This window comes from Pezoporus occidentalis, unplaced genomic scaffold (genome assembly GCF_034315485.1).
Source record: "Pezoporus occidentalis ecotype Australia unplaced genomic scaffold, CSIRO_AGI_Poc_V1 ctg198, whole genome shotgun sequence".
Lineage (NCBI taxonomy): Eukaryota > Metazoa > Chordata > Aves > Psittaciformes > Psittacidae > Pezoporus > Pezoporus occidentalis.
The window spans coordinates 929,870-952,784 of NW_026913833.1; the positions used below are offsets into that span (position 1 = coordinate 929,870).

Sequence of the window (22,915 nt, forward strand, 5' to 3'; positions counted from 1 at the left end):
GTAATTGTAACCAAATACCTATGTTTACAGGTGATAGCAGAACTCCTTCAAGACCATCATCAGCTCAAAGCTGCAAAGCATCTATCTCTACCACTATCAGCATGGCTGCCAGGAGCAACAGAAACACAAAGCTAACTGAGCCAGACACCATGAAGGTATCATGTCGGCCAGTCCTATTGGGATTATGCTGTTTTCCTGTAGGCACGTTATTGCATTTTAAATAAGAAACCATTTTTCTCCAATTTTTAGCTTATGTTTTAGTAATAGTTTGTCAAGGGCAGCTATAAACTACTGAGCAGTTTCCTGATCCATGTTGGTATCAACATTTTTATATATTGTTGGTTTTGCTGACACTTAGCTATTGACAATAATTTTTCAGGTGTGAAGGTTTAGTAGAACAAAGTGTGTGCTTTATAAATGAAACCACTGTTGGATAAAACATTTAATGACTTTTTGAGAAATTTGAAAGTTAATAATTGATTAGGTTGGTGAGAACTTTAAATGCTTAAATAGCCTGAAAGATTGCGTATCATAAACCTTTAGATGAAACGTAATTGGAAATAAATAACAGAGCTGAGAGCATATTCAGTTGTTGGGCATTACTTTGTAAATATATGCTGTAGCCTGAAAATATTGATTTTTAGTTAGACTAATATGCTCTATCAGGATTTTCTTTTAAATAAATCACTCATTCAATATAAATCCCTGTGGGAAAAAGACAACAAAGTCACTTTGCTAAGTCAATATTTGTAGAGTGTTAATATTGATCTCTTTCCTTTGTTTTCCCTTTCTTGACTGAACCTTTACTAGTTTTCTTTCACCAGAATATAATAGCTGTAGAAATATAAAACATTAACTGGAAACTGCTAGGGTACATTAAAAATGTGCACCTTGAGACTCCTCTATAAAGGGGGAAAAATGGTTATGACCACATAGTGTAACTGCTGCTGGAAAACTGAACTGATTGTTCTCATGAGTTACATTTTGTTTCAAATAACAACTCTGTATTTGTTATTGAACTCTGAAGTCCTCTATATCTTCCACACTGCTATACAGTGACATTTGCTCTATATTAAAATTTCAAACCAGAATCTCAAAGGAATTCTTTGCAGTCTGTTTAGGTATCTGGACCTCCATGCAATTTAACCTGCAATTTCACCTTGTTCAAACATGATATGTAGTATATAAAACCATCGCACACTTCCCCAATATTGGATTCCTCTTTCTTTGTACAAGCTAGTAAAACCTGACTGAAAAAAAGCAGCTGCAGATATTGATTATTGTTAATTAGCATCATACAAACCTGAAATCAATCAATAAACAGGAAAATATGTAAGTAGAACTAGTAATGTTTTAAATCCTAACTATTAAGGCCACAATGCAAATTCAGTGTCAAAATCAATGAATAAATACACAGTGATTCGTTTGTGGTGTGGATCAGAATCTAACACCCCAAAGTTCTTCTTCTTTATCTTATATTCAGAAGTATTTACCTTTTCTTTTTCTGCAGTTTACCTGTCTTTTTGGGACAGTGACAAAATATTGCCACTGTGAAGTTGGACCATTGCCAGCTTAGATTTCATAGAATCCTGGAATGGTTTGTGTTGGAAGGGACACTAAAGCTCATCTAGTTCCAACCCTTGCCATAGGCAGGGACACCTTCCACTTGAGCAGGTTGCTTTAAGCCCTGTTCAACCTGGCTTTGAACACTGCCAGGGATGGGGCAGCCACAGCTTCTCTGGGCACCCTGCGCCAGCACCTCAGCATCCTCACAGGGAAGAACTTCTGCCTAAGAGCTCATCTCTATCTCTCCTCTGACAGGTTAAAGCCCCTTGTACTGTCACTACTGACAGAAGAAAGCAGTGGAACAGATTTCTGACAGAGCAAAATAGTGGAAGTCAAAACATTGTGAAAGTCTAGATTCAGAATCCCTTGAAAACATGAATGTATTCATAGTACATTCTCTGTGTTTTAGTTAGTGGAGTTCAAAATGAATGTTCAAAACCATATATGTAAATTTGGGGAGAAAAGATCATTTACAGAAGTGCTGCAGATGTGAATAAACTGCATACTGTCCTGTTGGACTTCAACTGAGTTGAGTCACAAGTCATTAAAAGAAGGCTAGTGGAGATCTTAAATTTCTACCAAGTTTTCTTTGTGTTGGTTTCAGTCAAGATTGAAAGACATGAAAACCAAATCCCAAGCAGTGTATTGTGTGAAATCTCCTGTCTGCATTGGGTAGCCAAATTATCCCTGCTAAGGAGTCTCACTTTTGCATTCTGTGCTGTTTAAGTCAGTGAAAGACCTGTACACACAGAGGGTAGGAGAAGGAATACCTGACAAAAAGACTTTTTCTTGAAAGAAGCACTTGCATGACCCCACTCCTACCTGTGAAGTAGCCTCATGCAATTGAACTAGCAATAATTTCTCTTTGTGTATGAACAGGTTTGTATAAGACAAAGCATTGAAATTCTTTGCTTTAGTCAGAGAAACAATTCCTCTCACAAACATTGCTTTTTATTTGGAGTTATGCATGACTGTGTGGGCAATTTCAATAATAACTAAATGTAATGGCAGTAGAATTCATTATTTGGGCAGCGACCAGCACTGACAGCAGCAGTGTTTTCATTCTGTCACTATTTCAGTATGTGATTTCTTCATGATTAACATTTCTAATGCTACCATTTCCGATTATGATAGCTATTCTTTGACAACTCTTGTTATGTTTTGAAGTGACATACTAAAATCAAAACAGAAAATCATCTTTCAGCTTCCCAAATTTACATCCCTCTTTGTAATTTGACATGGGTAATTTACAGAGCATAGCACCACCTTATGGTCTCTGCAAGAATAACAGTTTAGTATTTGATTCACGGAGCATTGCCAAACTTTTCCTTACTGTTGTTCACATCTTAAACTACGCATTGTTCCTTGAGGTGTTTTCCCTGCTTGCTTGGATTGTTTGATGTCTCTGTTGTAGCAATGTCTACCTGAATGCAAACAGCAAAAGAGGTAGTCTTCCATCTGAAAGGACAGCTAGAAAAACAGGTGCAAACCTACTCTCCATGGACTATCTTGAAGTGATGGTTTGAAGACCACTGCCATAGTGGAAAAGGGGCAATAGAACATGGCTGTTAGTAATTTTTGAACATAAAAGTCATCACAGTATCATTTTGAATAGTTCTAGCACAGTTGGACTGCTGTTAAAACGTGTATTACGTTTTTTTATGTCTCAAAAACCAGCCATAGTGCTTCTCTAGCAGACTTTTTTATCTTTTGGAAATGGTTAGTTTTTAAACAGTTTTGTAAGGTATTAAGTTTAGGGACTAAGTGAGCTTGCAACCAGTTTCCTCAGCTGTGTCAGGCTTTAAGGAAAAATCTCAATGTACTGCATATTCAGAGGCAGAAAATTAAGTGAGAGATAGTATTAGACTCTGCAGTCTGACTATGCCAACACAGGGGGTGAATTTGCTCAAGGTACATCTCTCTTTGTTCTGATTAATTTATAAAAGTACTTCAAGTAGAAAGGACTATAATGAAGATGAATTTGGTAATGTTTGAATGAGAAATGTTTAGTATAGAGGACTTGATCCTGTTGCCATAAAAATCAATGGCAAAACTGGCGCAGGACTGAAAGCTTTTAAATCCAGGGGTAATTCATATTAAGAAATCTGGAGATCTGAGTGGGGAAATCCAAATTCAGGGTCAGAGCTGCATGCATTCCAAATGTTGCTCAGCATCCTGAGTGGATGTACACGAGTGAAGTCCAGTTCTTGCCTGACACCTTTAGGTCACTGACTGTAAAGTACCATCAAGTGAGTGTGAGTGTGTTGTAAGGACAAGTGGCTCTTTAAGAAGGGAAGTGAAACACAGCACTCTGGTAAGACTGACCGTAAGTGGAGTTAGTTGTCATCTTTATAACTGGGAGTTACATGCAGAGCTGCTCCGATTTTTACCATCTCTCTTCTCAAGTCAGTGTTAGCTTACCTGAGGCACTCAAGACTGAGCATAGGTACAGCCACCTGCACAAAGCTCTCTGCTAAAGTTACACTGAAAGATTCCTTCTTCTAGGCTCCACTGAGAAACATTATCTTCCATTGCTAGGGAAGTGACTAGAAGTCATGGACCTAATCCAGAGCAGATAACCAAGAATGTCTTCCATTCCTCAAAACGTGAGATATGTCTGTATAGACTTTAGTTTTATTTTGCTAACGAAATATCAGTCAAATGATATTTGAAGTTGAAAATTGGGACCTGTTGTTAAAAAAAATCAGACTGAAGCATGTAGCTGTTACAGATTCTCAGCACACTCATGGGTTCTCTAGAAACCATATTATTCACAAACACCGCTTTTCAGTTTGTCTTTCCAATAGCATTGACAGCAATTGGGCAGAATTGGTTAATTTGACCAGTACCTGTGTTTGTGATATGTCTGAGCAAGTAGTTCCTCATTGTTCAGCTCATCAGTTATGTTCTTTGCCTGATTGGCCTGATGGAACTAATGTAGCAAAATGCCAGTAAATCACACAGTTCAGAGAATTTCATAAATTCAGTTTGATTCTTTGTGGCAATTCAAATTTCATTTCAACTGTTTGAGCATTGGGGTAATCTGTATGTTTGTCAAGCATTTTTGCAAGTGGAGCAATGTTACTGCTTTGCAAAATGGACTGCAAAAAGGACTATTTGAGTCAATATATATTTTGTTTTAAGTAGAAGGTCAGTGCTGTATTTTGGGGTGTATTTTATGTAGGCTTTTTTTAAATCATCAAATTAATATTTCAGAGAGAAAACTTTATCTTGATCAAAGATGAAGGCAACATCTGATGTTTGCTTGGTTTCCAGGAGTGGCACTGTGCACAGTCCAAAGGATGCTTCTACTTAGAAGAAGATGGTGAAATCATTAGTCACAAGTACAGGTTGCACGTACCTCAAAGGTCTACAATGTGTATCACCATCAAGCCTTTGAACATTCATCAGGAAGAAGGTAAGTATCTCTGTTACCAAAGGAGTACTTACTTACAATTTGTAAAGCAAATGCTACTTTTGCACATTATTGTCCTGTACATAGAAATTTCTTTGTGTTTTGTTATGAAGAGGAAAGCATTATACTGGGATGTAAGGAAAAGATTCATGATAGCAGAGCAATTACCTTCCTGTGAGAAATCAAAAACATCTTCAACTTTTTAACAGAGTTGCGTGGTGTGTAGCCACTTTTTGGTGTTCTTGAGTCCTAACTGTAGAACTAAGCCTCTGCATTCATTGTTTTGCTGTGGTCTGATCAAGACCACTTAGTAGCTCATTGATTGATTGCCATCAGGAGCTGAGCAGCTATGAGAAATCAGAGATTCAAATGGCATCGATTCAACATTTGTATGATTCAACCATTCCAATCCAACCCAAGCCAAACAAATCAGACATGACCAAAGGTTTTAATATTAGAACTGTTAATAGTAATCATTATCTGTAAGACAATGAGAAGATCTGGAACAATTTATCTGAGCAGCCTAAATAGGAAGGAAATCCAGATAGCATATAATGGCTTCTTCTTTTCTATGTTACATTGACAGGGATCTTTAGTATAAATACCTTGGAAATATCGACTTTGGAGTTCAAAGAAAAAGGATTTTGTGTCATTATTGAGCATTTGTGTTGGGAATGTTTTTCTTTTTAGGAATATCTTGTCACTGGTTGTCAGTGGATACAGCTTTGTATATTCTGAAGGAAAATGAAACCCAGGAAAATCTGCAGCTTGTGAGCTTTACTGAACAACAAAACCAAGAGGTTAGATAGTTCTGTTGTATTCCTATTTTACTTGTTATATCTCTAGTGTATGTGTTAATGGTGCATGGGTGAGTTCCCACGTTTTTTGAAGAAATTCAATCTGTACCTAATCAGACTAGAGAAGAGGAGGAACACTTGTTCTGTGTATGTTCCTTTTCAAAACTGGCAGCACTTGTGCAAGGTAAGATGTAACACTATCTTAGTTTTGCCCTTTGGATGGGCTGAATTGCAAACCACATGTTCAGAAGTTTATTCTTCTGAGGTCCATATTACCATGTGGTGTATGGGCAAGTGTTGTTGAGTTGCTGGTTATCTGTATATATACTCTGTGGAAAGTCTCTATGCTTCCACATATCGATAGATCTGTATATAGCTGTATAGATACTCTGTGGAAACTCACTTGTATTCCTGACCTTCAAAACCAAAATTTCAAAGGTATAATTTGTTGAAATTCCCTGTAATTTTCTTTCTCCTTGCCTGATACGTGATTCTGAACTTCACAGTGCACAGAATATTCTTATCCTGTGGCAGGAATAGGGAAGGAGAAATGGCAGCATTAACTTGCTTCCCCCTTCCAAGGCACAGGGAATTCAGCTTGTTCTTAAATGCTGAGTCACATGTGACTTTTTACATAGGAAGTTTTTGTTGCTAGTTTGAACTAAGATGAATAATCAAGGAGGAAATAAAAATCTCAGTGGTTTTTGTCAGCCTGCTGTTGTTTTAAAGTTTAACAATTAGAGTGTGTTACAAATCTGAAAAATGATAGCACTGTTAGTAGACATTTCTAGTAATGCCTCTTTTCCCCTCATTTCTGGTCATATATGTTTTCGTAGATTTTAAGAGATTCACCAGTTTTTGTGTCTTTAAAGTGATATTACACAGCATCTTGCTTCAGGCATTTCTTTAAGTGAAGAACCTAGCATTGCCAGTGCTTTCAATTCATTAATCATGTTGGTATGAATATTACTAGTAATAAAGAAAGGTATCATGTGAGAAGTAACTTACAAACTTGGCTGCCTTCCTTTAAGAGTAGGTGTCTGGCTGGAAAGGGGAGCTTGGATCAGGTGTTTACTGGCTGCTCCCATTCACAACTGGCTGTAAGCTGAAGAAGGTAAAAACGCAAATTAGTGAAGAAGCAGAACTGGTGTATAGAGATGAAGATGGAGAACTGGCTCTGACCCCAGAGTTCCGGTGAGTTGTATTCCCAAATAGGCATGGTATCCGTTGTAAAAGTGTGTGCTCCAAATAACACCTAGCTTTTTTAAGCTGTATGTTACTAAAGCAGAATCCTAGAACGGTTTGGAAGGGACCTTAAAGCTCATTAAGCTCCAACCATCTACCGCAGGCAGGGACACCTTCCACCAGACCGGGCTGCTCCAAGCCCTGTCCAACCTCACCTTAAATACTGCCAGGGATGGGGCAGCCACAAAATACTGTTTGTGCAGAATAGTCTCAAATAGATTGACTAGGTATCAACAATATTAAGAAACAGTAAAGGGAACAGAAGTACTTGGAAATAGTTCTGCCTTTTTAATCTTTTAGAGCTACTTTACTGGATATATTTGAAACCATTGATTTGGATGGAAATGGCCTTCTGTGTTTGGAGGAATACAACTTCTTTGAGCTGAGAACTAGTGGCGAGAAGTGTGATGAGGAAGCATGGGCTGTATGTAAGGGTAAGTTTGTTGCTGTGCTTGATACAAATAATTAGGGCTATAATCTACTTACAAGCTGTTGTTAATAGCATGCTATTAATGTAGCTAGTGTGGCACTAGTGAGTATTTCGTAGCCTATACCAAGAACACATGTAGATACTGTTCTCCTCCCCCTTCGGTTTTCTTTCTTGACTAGTCTCCTGTCCTTTGTTTTGCTTCATTCTGGTTTCTGTGCCGCTGACGTTCTACTGAGAAAACTCTTCCCACTGCTAATTGCAAAGTTTTGTGGGTGAAAGATTTTGTAGCTGTGAAAAACTGCAGGTTTTCTTATCATAAAATCCTAGACTGGTTTGGATTGGAGGGGAGCTTAAAGTTCATCCAGTTCCAAGCGCCTGCCATGAGCAGGGACACCTTCCACTATAAAGGTTGTTCCAAGCCCCATCCAGCCTGGCCTTGAACACTGCTGGGAATGGGGCATGGATCCTGGATCATATGATAAATTAAATTGTAACAGATAATTGTTTCATCAGTCTCCATTCTTCAGATTAGCTGATACTACTTTCATTTCAGAAAGCATTGAGGGGATGTTCAGTTAGTGTGTATATGGTGCTTTAAAAATGGCATCTAGAGCTTATGATGATTGTTCAGAAAATTAGACATTAGAAAATACCTATTGCAAGGATATATTTTCTTCAGATGTAAGCAGGTTTTCATTAAAAATCTGTCTTTTGAAGGTTCGGATATGGTGTGTCAGTTTGTCCATCAGTATCTCAGAGATACTGAGACCTCCATGAGTGAGGTGAGGAAGCTGATAAGGAGTTAAGACTCTTTCAGTGTTGTTTTCTATTTGCCAATACAGCTCCTCAGTGTTACTGGATTGCCAGCTTGCAGTAGCAGCGTGGGGCTGCAAATGTCAGTTTTGAAGAAAAAAAAAAAAAAAAAGGAGTTCTGTGGCATTGCTTTAAGCTTGCAAAGGCCTTGAGAATGAAGGTATTTATTTACCTTGTAACAGAACCACCAGTGAATGTAGGCTGCTCTAATAATGCAGTGCGCGAAAGCAGTGGGTCCAAAGCACGGGCAGTTCAACTGCAGTGAGTGAACAGCTGGAAATTTAGAAGCCATTGTATGAAAATTAAAGTTTCTATAAGAAATGCAGTTTTTTTTTTCCAGTGGATATAAGGAAGAAGTTATTTAGGGTGGTGAGGCACTGGAATCGGTTGCCCAAGAAAGTTGTGAATGCTCCATCCCTGGCAGTGTTCAACGCCAGGTTGGACAGAGCCTTGGGTAACATGGTTTAGTGTGAGGTATCCCTGCCCATGGCAGGGGGGTTGGAACTAGATGATCTTAAGGTCCTTTCAGACCCTCAGTGTTCTGTGATTCTATGATTCTGCAACTCATACCTGACATGTCAGTGTGGCATATCATTGTGTATCAGCTGAGTTCATGTTTGATGGAATTCCTTTGTAAGCTATGACATGTTGCAAGATACTTCAGATTTGGCAAGTCCTGCTAATTATTTCTCCCCAAAGATATAGGATGGAAAACTCATATAAACATACTTTGTTATAACTGAGTTTCTCCTCTGTTTCATCCCTGTACATGCTTTTCCACGCTTGATGACTTTGTCAGTGTCATATCTCTGTGCACTGGTCTCAACATGAGTAGGAGGGGAGTGTGTGAAATGTATAGGAGAGGAAAAAGAGAATATGGTGAATCTTTTACCAGGTCATTAATCAGTGGAAGGGTTCAGATTACTATCATAAATCTTGACACCAAAGTTCAAGCCATTTATTATAGCATCTGTGCCCTGAGATAGATTTATGAAATCGGTAATCCCTTTTTAATAATATATAGTAAAGATTTAGCATTGTTATGAAGATGGGAAAACCATTTTTAAAAGTCTCTGACACAAGGACATTTCAATTATGTGTTTGCTGACATTAGAGTGCTCAATCTATGATGTCCTCTCTAGAGAAGGGTGTTAGGATTACTGGCATTTTATTGCTTTTTGGGAACTAAGTAAATCATTTCTGTATCAAGGACCTCAAGCACTAAGGGTGCTGGCTCCAGCAGACTTTCATTTCCTACTCCTAATATATCCCATTCTCCAAATCTCAACCATAACAAACACTGCTAGCAAAAAGAAAACCAAAACCCAGTATCAACTCTTTCTGTTTTGAAATCTCACCCTCTTTTGGGTTATACAGGGAGCAGCTGTTTCTAGTCATTATCTAAAATCCACAGGGAAGCTCTGGAAAGAGCTGGTCAAGGATACTGTTTCCCAAATAATATTGGAGAGTCTGAGGCTGCAGGATGGCTCCATCTTTTAAACCTTGTTAACATAAGTGCACGTTTGGTTTTGGAAGGATAAAGGGTGTTTGTAGAGAGAACAGATATTTAAGTGCTACCTTATGTTTCTTTTTAAACAGAGAATTTTGATATGAGGAAGAATGAGCTAACAAGACAAGGATTTATGGATTTGAATCTCATGGAAGCCAATGACCGTGAAGGGGATCCTAGTGACCTTTGGGTCACTTTATTGTCTCTGGGCTACAATAAAGCATTAGAAATGACAGAGGTATGACAGCCATATAGCAGAAATAACTGCTTCACTTATAAGATGGTGCACATGCTTAACTGCAGGAGTGTTTCTGTCTGTCATAAATTGATTTCAGTAGGTCAGTGATCCAGTCCAAACGCTGTTAATACAGGGTTTACACTATGACTTTCAGTCATTATGGTATCCTATTCCTTGATACATTCTTAAAGGAAGAATTTTGCCTTTTGCTTTAGGGAAAGCTGGTATTTTGTGGGATTACAGAGGAAGGAATCCTGGGTTGTACCTATTGAAAGAGTTCAGGCACCTTGCAGGTGGGAGGTCATAAGGAGACAGTGACAGTGAACTGTGACCTGTCAACAAACCTTCAAAATGCAGGACTTGCTCTGCTTATGAAAGTCACTTTCCTGGCCCAAGCCACAACAGAATTGTGCTGGTATTAATAGCTCTCACTTAGGAAAGAGGATTTCTTTAATAAAGAGAAACTAAATATGGAAAATAAAACATTAAATACGCAGACAATTTAACATTTTAAAGATCATTCCCAAGAAAATATGATTTTTAAAAATCATTGTCTGATTATATTATTTCTTCAACTTTTGTGAAACTAAAACAGGTCTGTGTAGCCACTCTATCAAATAGATGTGCGTGAAGCAAATACGCACAGACCCAAAAATCCTCAGTATGGTTGAGAGACATCAGTTGCCTGAGTGAAAAACCCGAGATCACTGAGACAGATCTCTTAATGCTGAGCACTTTCCCCCTTTCCTGCGAGTATGGTTGGCCAGAGCAACTCCTTAAGCGTCTTTCTGCATTTCGGACGTAAGAGGGAGCTCTCCTCTAAGAAAGAAGGTTTTGGGGAGGTTTCCCTCAGGTTAGGAATTTCAAAAAGGCATTTTGTGCCTTACACTTACTGTGGTTCCTGGCTTATAGCCTTTGCTGCAAAGGACAGTGTAGCTGTCTGAATGCTTTAGCCATTCATCTAATAAATGTACCCCTACTTAACTTGTGCAGTAACTTAACCCTTGAATTCCTTGATTTCAGATGACTTAAGAGATTGGTATTTCAGGAGCATTGAGCCTCTAACAAATTAAGGACAGAACCTGAGGAATCCTTATGGATTCCAACAGCCATTTGGAAAAACTTGAGCTGCTAGTAGTGAGAATATACAAACTCCTGTTTGTTACATGTACCTAATCTTAGCCAAGAGAGTGTAACAGCAGAGTGCTTAATGCACCACTGTAGATATTTTGACTCTGTATGAAGTGGCACAAGTAGCAAGAGTGTAACAGGTAAAGGAGACAGGTTTATTTCAGACCCTGAAATACATTCATACTTCATCTTAATTCCTGTACATTTTGTGTCCAAGGAAGGGTTTGCTATGTTGGAGCCAAACGTACCAAACTGCATATAGAGTGTATGAAAAACATTCATTTGTCCTGAGCTTTCATTTGGTTTAGAAGGTGGCCACAGCTCTCAGGTTTTGGGTATTTAATATTCAGTGACATATTTGTATTTCGGTATTCCTACTTTAGAGCATCAATGAAAAAAATATTTAGGAGCTGTAGATGAAAATCTGAGGGGAAAAACTGCAGATTAAAGTGATGATAAACCTCCATTTCTCCATTGCAGGCATGCCCCTTTGTCATTGACGTCTATGCAGAAAAGTGCAAACCCAGAATTAAAGCCATGTATCTAGAGGCAGGGAGCTCAGAACTCAACAGGGCTGTTTGCAATTCTGTTGTTAGTAAAGGAGAGGCCAAAGTATTGGATGGCTGTGAAAATGTCATCGTCTATACCTACAGCACGGGTGGGAGAATCACGTCTGTTATTGAGAATAAGGTATGGCATGAGACTTCTGTAAGGTACTTTGGGTTAATGTCTCTTATTATTTTCCTCCTCCCTCCTTGCTTCACTTTTGAGAATTACATTTTCTGATATTTCTCTTGTAAAGTTTCTGTATCTAGTTAATAAAACGAGAAAAAAGAAGAAGCCAAGCTGATTTTGACATATGACTCGGGCTCTAAAAGAGTCTGGATCAGTGCTCTTGAAGGGACAGCTTCTTATAAAGAGGCAAGCACTTGTAAGTATTGTACAGAATATGAATATTTGTGTTCACATTCCAATTTTTCAATATGTTAATAATTATTGGAGACATAATATGTTCATAGTACCAGAAAATGAATACTGACAACAGGAAGCACAGTTATAGAAAGACCAAAGACTACCGCATTTACCCTATTTAACATTTACAGTGCAAATAAGACAGGAAAAGAGCACTGATCTGCATTGATTGTGGTTTATAAGCATATTATGGGTGACTTGTTAACTGGCCAGTCTTACCGGTCTGCTTTATGACTTACCCAAGCTAAGAACTGTAAATCCAAGCAGAAGTGCTTGGTGAGAAGCAGAGATTTAAAACCTTTCTGCATAGAACATAATGAATGTACTGTTCATTCTCAGTTTCATTTATATCAGGAACTGTGAGTAAATAAATATGGTGCAGTAAGATGTTGAACTTAAGATGCTTTAGATCCTGAAAGATCACAGCAAGAAGTATATTTTTAAATGGGCAAACATGCACAAGTAATATTAGTCCACTGAATGCTGAGTCTCCTTGGAACTACCAGTTTAGATCTGCACTTCGCCCTTTAGGGTGGCTATCCTCAAACATATAAATAACTCCAGTACATGTCGGAGAAGGAGATGAGGTCTGTACAGAGGCAGCTGGATGCTGTCTAATAAAAATCACTGACCACTGCCATGTATACCATTTGGGTTTCATTTGTGGATGACACCATATGGAGCTGGAGGTTGGAAGGCTCTGCAGAGGGATCTGGACAGGCTGGATCGATGGGCTGAGGCCAGTTGTATGAGGTCCAACAAGGCTCAGTGTTGGGTCCTGCACTTGGGTCACCAGAACCTCATGCAACGCTACAGGCTTGGGGGAAGAGTGGGTGGGAAGCTGCTCAGCAGAAAAGGATCTGGGGATGCTGGTCAACAGTGGCTGAACTTGGGCAGCTTGTGCCCAGGCAGCCAAGAAGGCCAAAGGCATCCTGGCTTTTATCAGCACCAGGGTCAGGGCTGTGATTGTCCCCTGTACGTGGCACTGGTGAGGCTGCACCTTGAATGCTGTATTCAGTTTTGGGGCCCTCACTACAAAAGAGACATTGAGGTGCTGGAGTGGGGCCAGAGCTGGTGAAGGGCCTGAAGCACAAGAGTGATGAGGAATGGCTGAGGGACCTGGGGGGATTTAATCCTGAGAAGAGAAGGCTCAGGAGGGACCTTATCACTCTCTACAACTGCCTGACAGGGGGATGGAGCCAGGAGGGGGCTGGTCTTTGCTGTCAAGGGGCAAGTTACAAGATGAGAGGAAATGGCCTCAAACTGCATCAAGGGAGGTTTGGATTGGAGATTAGGGAAAAATTGTTCCCCGAAAGTATTGTCAAGCACTGGAACAGGCTGGCCAGGGAGTCACCATCCCTGGAGGTGTGGAAAGGATGTGTAGATGTGGCACTCAGGGACATGGTTTAGTGGTGGCCCTGGTAGTGCTGAGTTAATAGTTGGACTTGATGATCTTAAAGGTCTTTTCCAGCGTAAATGATTCCATGGTTCTATTCTGTGAAAGAGAGAAAGGAAATTTTATGCATCTGTCTTCTAAGCTTCCCACAGTGCAGGCAGCCTGATTGTATCTTCAGTTATTGTGCTGAGGATTTCAATGGAAATAATTGTTTCTTTGTTATTTCTGTAATTAAATTAAGGAAATACTCCAGTTCCTCAGGGATTCTGTTTCAGTCTTGCATATGTATTGAGTCAGTGGGCAGAGAAAGGTGTCTGTCTTCTTGAGAGCGTAGGGCTACACCCTACGCTCTGTAGCCAGGGTGTGAGCTGGGGAGATGAAAAGACCTTGTGCACAGAGCTTCACATTTCTCTGGGAGTAAGCAGTACCCAATCCATTGTCAGCCCATTTGTGTGCCAAAAGAAATAGTCCTGTCATCCAAAGCACAAACTTACTACAATAGACTCTCTGTGCTAGGTGAATCTTTGTGACCTTGTTCCTGTTACAGGAGGATACTTAGGGCATGGCTAATTCTTTTGTTCGCCATGTAGAAAGGAGGACTTCATTGAAGTGATGCCAGACAGATGGATAGAAGTCAGAAAGCAGCTTAGATTATGTTTACCTATCTGCAACAATACCGTCTTTCAAAAATGACTATTACACTCTGCTGGCCAGAAACCCTTTGTACTGTGAGCACCAGAGGGCTTTTTCAGTCACTCCTTACCAGTCTAATAGTAGCTTCTTTGCTGTATAAGGCTGACTGTGTGGTGTAACTGTGTTTCTCTTCCACTTCTCAGTGCAGAGAGAATGGTGAGTAGCATTGCCTAAGAATCAAATGTGTTCTAGCGTCTGTGTCAAACTGAAATTTATCTGGAGACAGCTGAATAGCAGGGAATGTATCATGTCCTTGGGTCTTATGTCTGAGTATTGCGTGGGATAAACTGATGGCTGATGAGTTTTTATATCTTTCAGTTTTATATCTTGCATCCTTCTTGGAAGTATTTGCACAGCAAGAACATCTGTTCTTTAAGTGATTATAATTATATTGGGATGGGTCACCCCTTGATGAGTGTCTCTTACAAGCACCTTTGATTTGTGGCAGTAAAGAAATAGTCAATCCCGGTCACTTATTATGAAAGGAAACCAAATATGAAGTTTGCTAAGGAAACATATGAAAGGAAACTAAACATGAAGGATGCTCCTAGTGCTTACACTGGGCATTGAACTGCACTTGTGAGGAGCCTGGTCTCCATTGAATCCTATGTAGTTGTTGAGAATTTAAGAACATGTAGTATAAGCTCTGGTTAAAGTGGCCTTTTGCTGGAGGGAAAGGATTTTGGAAAATCAAAATGGCTGCACAATGACAGGTAAAGCTTCTTCAAGATCTGTATCCTGCCTCCATAAATGCCCTGTAGGCGATGTTGCAAGTACAAACATTGGGCAAGCATCCAGTGATGCTTCTCCAGGCGCTGTCCTAGTCTCTAGTTAGTTGCAGTTCACAGACTACTTGAGTCAGAAACTTAAAATCCCTGTCCTTTAAAATCTTAAAATCTCTGTCCTTTAAATTCTTAAAATCCCTGTCCTTAAAATCCCTTAATGTACTTTTTCCAGCATGACTTTCTCCAGTTGCCTTTTGAAATTATGTAAACCATTAGTATCAGTAATGTTCTGTGGCAAAGAGTTTTCTTACTCAGTAGTGTTCTCAAGTTGTATATTCACAAGTGCTTACATTGTATGAATGAGTCTTAAATGGCTTTGGCAATGAATATGGGCTCTGGTGAGGCCAAAGTAAGTTTTGAAATTGTTATTCTTCGAAGAGAGTGGTTGTCAGCATTCTTAAAGCGTTTCTGTCCCCTGAAATAACAAAGCTGGAGCAAGTGAGAGGAATGTGTAAGTTGTTACAAAAAGAATACCCACTTAACCATTGAGACTAATGGATTCCCTCATGTTTTTTTCACTTGCAGTCTGAAAACAAAGTGATTATTCATGTCAACAATGAGCAGAGCAAGAACTGCCTGAGTAATAGGGGTCTTACTGTTTTTGCTGTAGAAGTGGCACCAAAATCCATGATGGTAAGATTTGTACTGTTCAGCCAACTTGAAATCGAAGCAAAAGACAAAATCACATGACATCTTTACAGTTTCCTTCTGCAGGTCTTTTACCATGATAGTGAGAATGTAGGTAGTGGCATCCCCATCACCAGCACAGATCAGGTGTTTCAAAGCTGAACTGTACTTGATGCATCTGTGCAGATTGCTATGCAAGTCCATAGCTATTTGGTTTTTCATACGTATGCCTGTTTCAGTTGTCCATTCAATACATGTACCCTTTACTAATGTTTTTAATATTCTTCCATTTTTAATACTTTTTTTAAGGCTGTATTTTCTTTACTTGGTGAATTTTAACCAGGTGTTTTGATGTCTATGAGATATAGACCAAGCATGCACTACTCAGAAGCAAAAATGTATGTGTTGCAGCCCTTATGCACAATGTGATTTGCAGGCTTGACTTGCAGACCATGTGTACCCATGCAGCAATTTGATCTGCTGATCCCTGTTCCAGAGCTAGGCAGGCTTTAGTGAAACCTACATGAGGGTTGTAAGGGATAGAATGAGATTGAAAATGCATTAAATGGTATTTTTCTTCATGAATGAATGAAGAAAATTCAGTTTTTATTATTCTAAAAGTATGGTCCCTTTCTTTAAAAGCAGAGGCATCCAAACTTCGTATCACTGCTTCCCAGTGTAGATGCATTCAAAGATGTTCTGAACAGGTACAGTCTCATGATAGAGGCAGGGTTGGGGCCTATTCTAATATTGCTGCTGGCACTTCAGATATCTATAGCCTGATCCTATAAAGTGTTTTAGTTATTTAAGTTTCAGTTTCATTCAGTATAAGCTGTAGGCTTAGTGCCCCTTATGGATGTTTTGCTGTCATACAATTAAATCGAATATTAAGTTTTGAATACAAACTGTGACAGAAATCAATGTTCGTCATTTAAATCTTTGTGATATAAGTACTGAAACAGTTCATTTTGCTTACTAGCACTTTAGTTAACATGCAGTTCTCCAATAAACTACTATTTCACCTCTGTTTTCTCTCTTGTGTGCAGGTTTCTCAGCATATGATGCCACTGAACGAGCAGGAAGAATGGCTTTATAATTGTGTGCATTCCCTCGTACGTTAAACATTCCACTTGAAGCTGCTTCTTGGTAGCATTCAGGCTAAGCCAGCAGATTGTTTTGGCAGCTTTTAGACAATTTATAGTCTTGTCCTTCTCAAAAAGCTGACATTTATACTTTGTTGAGGTTGATTTGTTAAAGCCAATGAATCATCTAAATACTTATTTCTGCTATCACATTTCTGCTAATGGCTTTAAGAAACGTGTATAGTGATAGTTTAAAAACTGTAAGTATGTAAAATAGATGGAGTGACTGTAAGTATGTAAAATCCTTTGACAGAATAGTGTTCATGAGATACAGTCTAACAAAATAAATTGGCATTAAAATATCAAGACAGTAAAAATTAGTGCTGTTCAGTAATAGGGCTGACGGTTCTAATGTAACTGTGTTTTATAAAGGCTAAATTCCCTAAACATGCTTTTGTTTTCTATAACATATAACATAGTTCCATCACATGGTGGAAGTGAAGAAAAGCTTTGTTTAATGGGTCTGATGGATTCCTGATTAAATACTCTTGTTTCGATGCAAGAGGTATGAAGAGGTGGGGTTCATCATGTTGTATGGCCACCTGATAAAGGACTTAGTTTTGTATTTAATTTTCTTCTGTTATTTGATGATAATATTAATCTTACACTTGTTCTGAGTAATCACTGCCTGATTTTATACTCTTTTATATAAAATAAAATCTGCCTTTTCATATGTGATAAGGAAATAACATTATTTGAGGAAAATGAAGTTTTGTCTTGGGCTCTTGACTTTTAACAGCAATTTATTATTTCCAGGGTAGCTGAAATAAGGAATCTGAAGTCCCCTCAAGTTTAGGCTGCAATAGCAATGAAAACCAGCTCTGAGGTACTAAAAATACTCAGCTTTTATGTTTTTCTGATTCTGCTAAATGTCTGTTAATGTGGAAAAAAGTAATGACCCTGGCCAGTGGATGCTTAAAAAGTGTCTGAGTTTAAAATAGACATTAAATGTACGTGACCTCATCTGCAAGGGCAGCAAGTAGCCTGGTAAAGCTATATTTATCTGCCAGCAACTCCTGCACCCTGCTCTTCCTCCTCTGTAATTGTACACTGGGTGAGTAAATGTCAGTTACTAAATGGGAGCTGGGCTGGAGGCTGGCTGTGATTTACACACTCTGCAATTGGTGCTCAGGCAGTTTTGCTGGGATCTTTAGTGTTCAGGGTTTATTTTTCTTAGCAAATACAGCAGACAGTATTTTCATTTTCAGAATTGCTTTAAAGAATCCCAGCTTGGTTTGTGTTCGAAGGGACCTTAAAGCAATTCCAACCCCCTGGCACAGGCAGGGACACCTTGCACTAAAGCAGCTTGCTTCAAGCCTGGTCCAACGTGGCCTTGAACACTGCCAGGGATGGGGCAGCCACAGCTTCTCTGGGCACCCTGTGCCAGCACCTCAGCACCCTCACAGGGAAGAGCTTCTGCCTAAAAGCTCATCTCAGTCTCCCCTCTTATCAGTTTAAAGCTATTCGCCCATGTCCTATCACTATGTGCTCTTATAAAAAACTAGTGGAAGTTGTATTGGGAGGCCCCACAGATATTTGGTGATTTCTAGCAAATGTCTGAGCCCTGGAAATGCTGCTCCAGGCGAGGGGTGTGAAGTTCCTTGCTGCCTGTTGAAGGAGGAGCTGGGAAATGATGAAACACTCTGTGTACAGCAGACAGTACAAAGTGAGCACTCTGATATCTGCATTTCTTTTGTGTATAAAATCAGCCCTATTAGATGTGGCAGGAATTCATATACTGCTCCTTGTGCCTTTTAGGAAAGGAATGGTTAAACCTGAAAAAGCGCTTAGCTGAGAAATCATTGCACATGAGAAGACTTGGGTTTGCTGCAGGTAGGGTTTAGTTTAACATCTCACAGTGATACACCATGAAACCTTTTTACTTTTCTGATCCTGTTGCTGCTGGGAAGAGTTTCATTATTTTAACTTTTTAGGTGGGAACAGAATTCTCCATGGTTCTACTTTTCCTGCCCTTGGAGGGGATGAGAATAGAGATTTTCGTTGTTATCTACAGAGTCTTTTGCAGTTTGCTCCAAGTCCAGGCATTGTAGTGATGGAAAAACATTCTAGCTTCTCTTTTTGGGGCTGGACACACATGCTAGCATCTTTGATGGGAGATGTTTGGGAGAAGGGGCGTCTGTTAGCAGCTGTAATTTGAATTTCTGAAATCATAAAATCCCAGACTGGGTTGGGTTGGGAGGGAGCTTAAAGCTCCTCCAGCTCCAACCCCTGCCACGGGCAGGGACACCTTCCACTAGAGCAGCTTGCTCCAAGCCCTTGTGTCCAACCTGGCCTTGGACACTGCGAGGGATGGGGCATGTTTTCTTTGGACAGCTGGAGCTATAATGCAGCCTCTTCTCACAGTTGCCCACACCGAGGACCCTCTGGGGGCCCCGGCCTGGTCTCCCGGTTGTTCCGGTTGCTCAGCGGAGCCCCGAGGTGCCCGGGCGCCGTGCGGTGATGGGCTGCGGGTCGGGGCCCGGCCTCCTCACACCGGTCCGGGGCTGCGAGGGCACAGCGGGAGGAATCCCCCGGAGCCATCCCCGCCTCTCCCGGGGCGGGCGGCGCCTTTAAGGGGCGGGAGCGCTGGCGGGGCCGGCTCCGGCGGTGGCTCCGGTTCCCCCCCTCCGCCTCCCGCGGCCGCCCGGAACTGCGAGCGGCGTCCGGCCATGGTGCAGATCGTGACCGTGAAGAGCAAACCGTACGGCGACCAGAAGCCCGGCACCAGCGGGCTGCGCAAGCGGGTGACGGTCTTCCAGAGCAATGCCCACTACACCGAGAACTTCATCCAGAGCATCCTGGACACGGTGCCGCCGGCAGAGCGGCAGGAGGCCACGCTGGTGGTGGGGGGGGACGGCCGGTTCTACATGAGGGACGCCATCCACCTCATCGTCCGCATCGCTGCTGCCAACGGGGTAAGTCGAGCGGGCGGAGCTGGCCTCAGCTCAATGGAGCTTCCTTTCGGGAAAGCGGCATCGTATCGCCCCGGGAGGGAGGCAGGGCCCCGCCGGACGGGCGGTGGCAGGAGCTCCGTGTCGTGTCTGAATGTCAATGGGTGTATGACATGAGAGCTGGTGAGGCTCAGCGTGGGGACAGCTCGCCTTTCAGGTGCTAAAAATCACCTGGAAGTCTTTGCCTCCCTTGGGTACGTGCAGCAGCAATCGCTTGTAGAATCAGCGAGTGCAGAGGTGGGGAAGTACGTGCAGTATCCCTGTTCCAGCTTTTTCTGTCTTCTGGCAATAGTTGTGTTTTCCAACACATACAAGTGGCACAGCGTGTGGAGCACCATGTCATCCCTGGCAGTGTTCAAGGCCAGGCTGGACGGGGTTTGGAGCAACCTGCTCTAGTGGAAGGTGCTCCTGCCCGTGGCAGGGGTTGAAACAGGATAAGCTTTAAGGTCCCTTCCAACCCAAACCATTCTAGGATTCTGTGATTTCATGATACTGAACTGTGTCTCACTGTTGGAGACTCCCATCCCTACCTATTCATCTTGGTCCTGTCACTTGGTCAGCCCAACAGGAGTCCAACAGGGAGTGTGATGTAAGTGTGGATCACCGTGGTGAAACGGAGTTTGCAATGGGAGGCTTTTCCCCACATTTGGTGTTTTTCCAAAGGAAAACAACCCCTTCTCCTAGGACACCTGGCTCATCCTCAACAGCAGCAAGCGTTCTTCCTCCTAGTCAAACAAGGAGAGTGGGCTTGGTGGTTAGGTTTGGACATGAGGGTAGTAACCTAGCATTGCCTATTTCAGCTTCTCAGTAGCAATCAGGTGCCTCAGTGCCTTTAGGTGTCTGCCTTCTTAAGAAAAAATAAAACTAAAGATCACTGCCTTCTGATGGCATAAAGAAACTGCCAGAAGGGAGGCTGAGATGAGCTCTTAGGCAGAAGCTCTTCCCTGTGAGGGTGCTGGGGCACTGGCACAGGGTGCCCGGAGAAGCTGTGGCTGCCCCATCCCTGGCAGTGTTCAAGGCCAGGTTGGACACAGGGGCTTGGAGCAAGCTGCTCTAGTGGAATGTGTCCCTGCCTGTGGCAGGGGGTTGGAACTAGAGGAGCTTTAAAATCCCTTCCAGCTCAAAACTAGTTTGGGATTCTATGAAAGAAGGAAATAACGGTTTCTTTTTAAGCCACATAGAAATTCATCTTTTTTGATTTGTGGTAGTTGCTCAACTGTCAGTCTGTGTCCCAGCATCCCAGCACCATCCTTGCTGTGTGCTCCTATGGAAGTGATGGATAGCACAGCCTTCCCTGATGGGAAAAGCAGCAGGCACTGGTTTATTTATATGTTCTCAGAAGGGGTTGGAGCTGAAGTGTACAGTGTTCGTGCCTGACTGCACACAGACAGCACCTTGGATCCCTATGAATAAGCAGCCTGGGAGTCTTGTTCCCTGGGATAAAGCTGTAGTTTGTGCAGGTTTTTGGATGTTCACCCAGGGCCTGGTGGGATGTGGCAGCCTTCCAGGCGCTGAGGAGTTCTCAGCCATCTGCACCTCAGCTGAATCCCAGAAGTAAGCAAGGGCTGAAGGTAAAACTGTGCTGGGGTCTGATTTAGGTGTCTCCTTGGAGGGGGTTGAGGACCAGTCACTGCTCAAATCCTCCACCCTGGTCAGGCACTCACATACGTGCAGCACTACGGCGCTGAGCTTTCTGTCACAGTTGCATAAGCAGATCCCAATGGGTGTGCTTTCTGACAGGCATTTGCCTTGTAGCAGTTTGTCTGTGTGTTCAAAGTGCTAGGACAGAATTGGCTCTAAAGTCAGAAAAATGTTCTGGGAAGGTAAGAGAGGAAGCAGGAGGCAGAGGAAGAAAGCAGGTGAAAGAACACATGGGTGAAGAGCCAAGACACCAGTACCTGAAGTGAGAAGTTTTACTTTAAAAGCTTTTCATTCTGAATCATTAATGTATAAAACAAGATACTGGCCATGGCCTGAGACAGAATGGTAAGACCGTTTCAAGTAAAAATTTGGCAATATCACAGCACTACCAGTCATCTACTGATGCAGGCTCTCTATACCCTTGTCTCAGGACAGAGGTAGTCTTACAGGCTTGCCACAGTGCTGTAGAGTGCTATGAAATTACCCCTTTTTCTTCCCTAGAGATTCAAAGAGAGCCAGTAGGTCAAAAGCACTGCAAAATTGTAGATTTAAGTATCCCATTTAGAAAGGAGGAGGAAAAAAACCTCATAAGGGAGCACTCAGAAGAGCAAATGTCCCCCAAATTTTTCATTAGATGCACTGCAGGTGAAGCCTAAGTAAGTAACCACAAGGAGGAACAGTGGGGTGATCTACAGGTTACAGAGTCATTGAAAACCTGATACACAGCTGCTGGCTAAGTTTGACTGGCACTGGCTTGTATAAGTACAGGTATTGCATTGCCAAACTCAAGAATGGCAAAACCGTTAGGTCCTGAGAAATGAGGTGCCTGAAAGTAGTTTCTTTAGGGAATACAAAATGCTAGTTTTGAATAAATTTCTATCTACTTGCTTTCCTATTTTGAAATGGTGAGGGAATGCTTGCTTTGTGGTTTGTCTCTGAAACTAAAGTATTAGTTCCCTGATAGTTACCACAGTGTGGTTGAGTAAGACCTTATGAAAATCCTGTTTCTTCGTAATAAATATGAAGTAACTGGAAGTCACCTACCCTGCAAAGGGAAGGATGGACTGATTCTGTTAACGGGTAAGGAAGTGTACTGCAGAACATGTGGTAACTTGCTCCAGGAGGCTGTGGTTTTGTCTGAGTGCTGGGGTTCTCCTGATTCCAGCAGCCAGGTCTCAGAGAAAGACTCTGTAATGTCATGCTGAGAAACACTGAGTAATCTGGGGAAGACTCCAGATGTGGCTGCACTGCTCTGTCTGGACACCTGAATCCACCCACAGTGCTGTTTTGTCTGTAGAGAAGTGATCATTACAATGCATGTGAGGAGGGTATATAGTTATAACCTGAATGTGGTAAAATTGAAAACAAGAAGGAAGGAGTAACGAGATAATGAAGATAAGTTTGGGCTACAGTCTTCCTAACATAGCTCTTTTGATTCTTGATTGACAGGTACGTTGTACCAGGCTATATTCACTCATCTAAAGTCAGCCAGCCACCACCTGTGCCAAAGCAAGCACTGGAAAACTGTATTTCTGGTCCTAGGGATTAAAAGGTGATTGGATT

At 41.4% G+C, this 22,915-nt stretch overlaps 2 protein-coding genes across 5 annotated transcripts in view; both read left to right on the plus strand.

Moving 5' to 3' along the window:
* EFCAB7 (EF-hand calcium binding domain 7) overlaps positions 1 to 17,841 on the plus strand; it is a 30,478-nt gene extending 12,637 nt beyond the window's left edge. For 2 of the 4 annotated variants that reach the window (XM_062617577.1, XM_062617578.1), the window contains exons 7-15: positions 31 to 155; positions 4,843 to 4,984; positions 5,672 to 5,781; positions 6,815 to 6,972; positions 7,324 to 7,457; positions 9,866 to 10,014; positions 11,626 to 11,835; positions 15,517 to 15,624; positions 16,665 to 17,469. In XM_062617577.1, coding sequence (XP_062473561.1) covers positions 31 to 155; positions 4,843 to 4,984; positions 5,672 to 5,781; positions 6,815 to 6,972; positions 7,324 to 7,457; positions 9,866 to 10,014; positions 11,626 to 11,835; positions 15,517 to 15,624; positions 16,665 to 16,739 — 1,211 coding nt within the window. In that variant the 3' untranslated portion in view covers positions 16,740 to 17,469. Of the gene's footprint in view, positions 1 to 30; positions 156 to 4,842; positions 4,985 to 5,671; positions 5,782 to 6,814; positions 6,973 to 7,323; positions 7,458 to 9,865; positions 10,015 to 11,625; positions 11,836 to 15,516; positions 15,627 to 16,664; positions 17,470 to 17,516 lie in introns of those variants that run through there. The other 2 variants (XM_062617579.1, XM_062617580.1) reach the window with 2 other exon arrangements.
* Positions 17,842 to 19,347: 1,506 nt separating this feature from the next.
* PGM1 (phosphoglucomutase 1) overlaps positions 19,348 to 22,915 on the plus strand; it is a 28,262-nt gene continuing 24,694 nt past the window's right edge. The window contains exon 1 of the mRNA XM_062617575.1: positions 19,348 to 19,675. Within this exon, the coding sequence (XP_062473559.1) occupies positions 19,430 to 19,675 (246 nt within the window). The 5' untranslated portion in view covers positions 19,348 to 19,429. The remainder of the gene's footprint in view (positions 19,676 to 22,915) is intronic.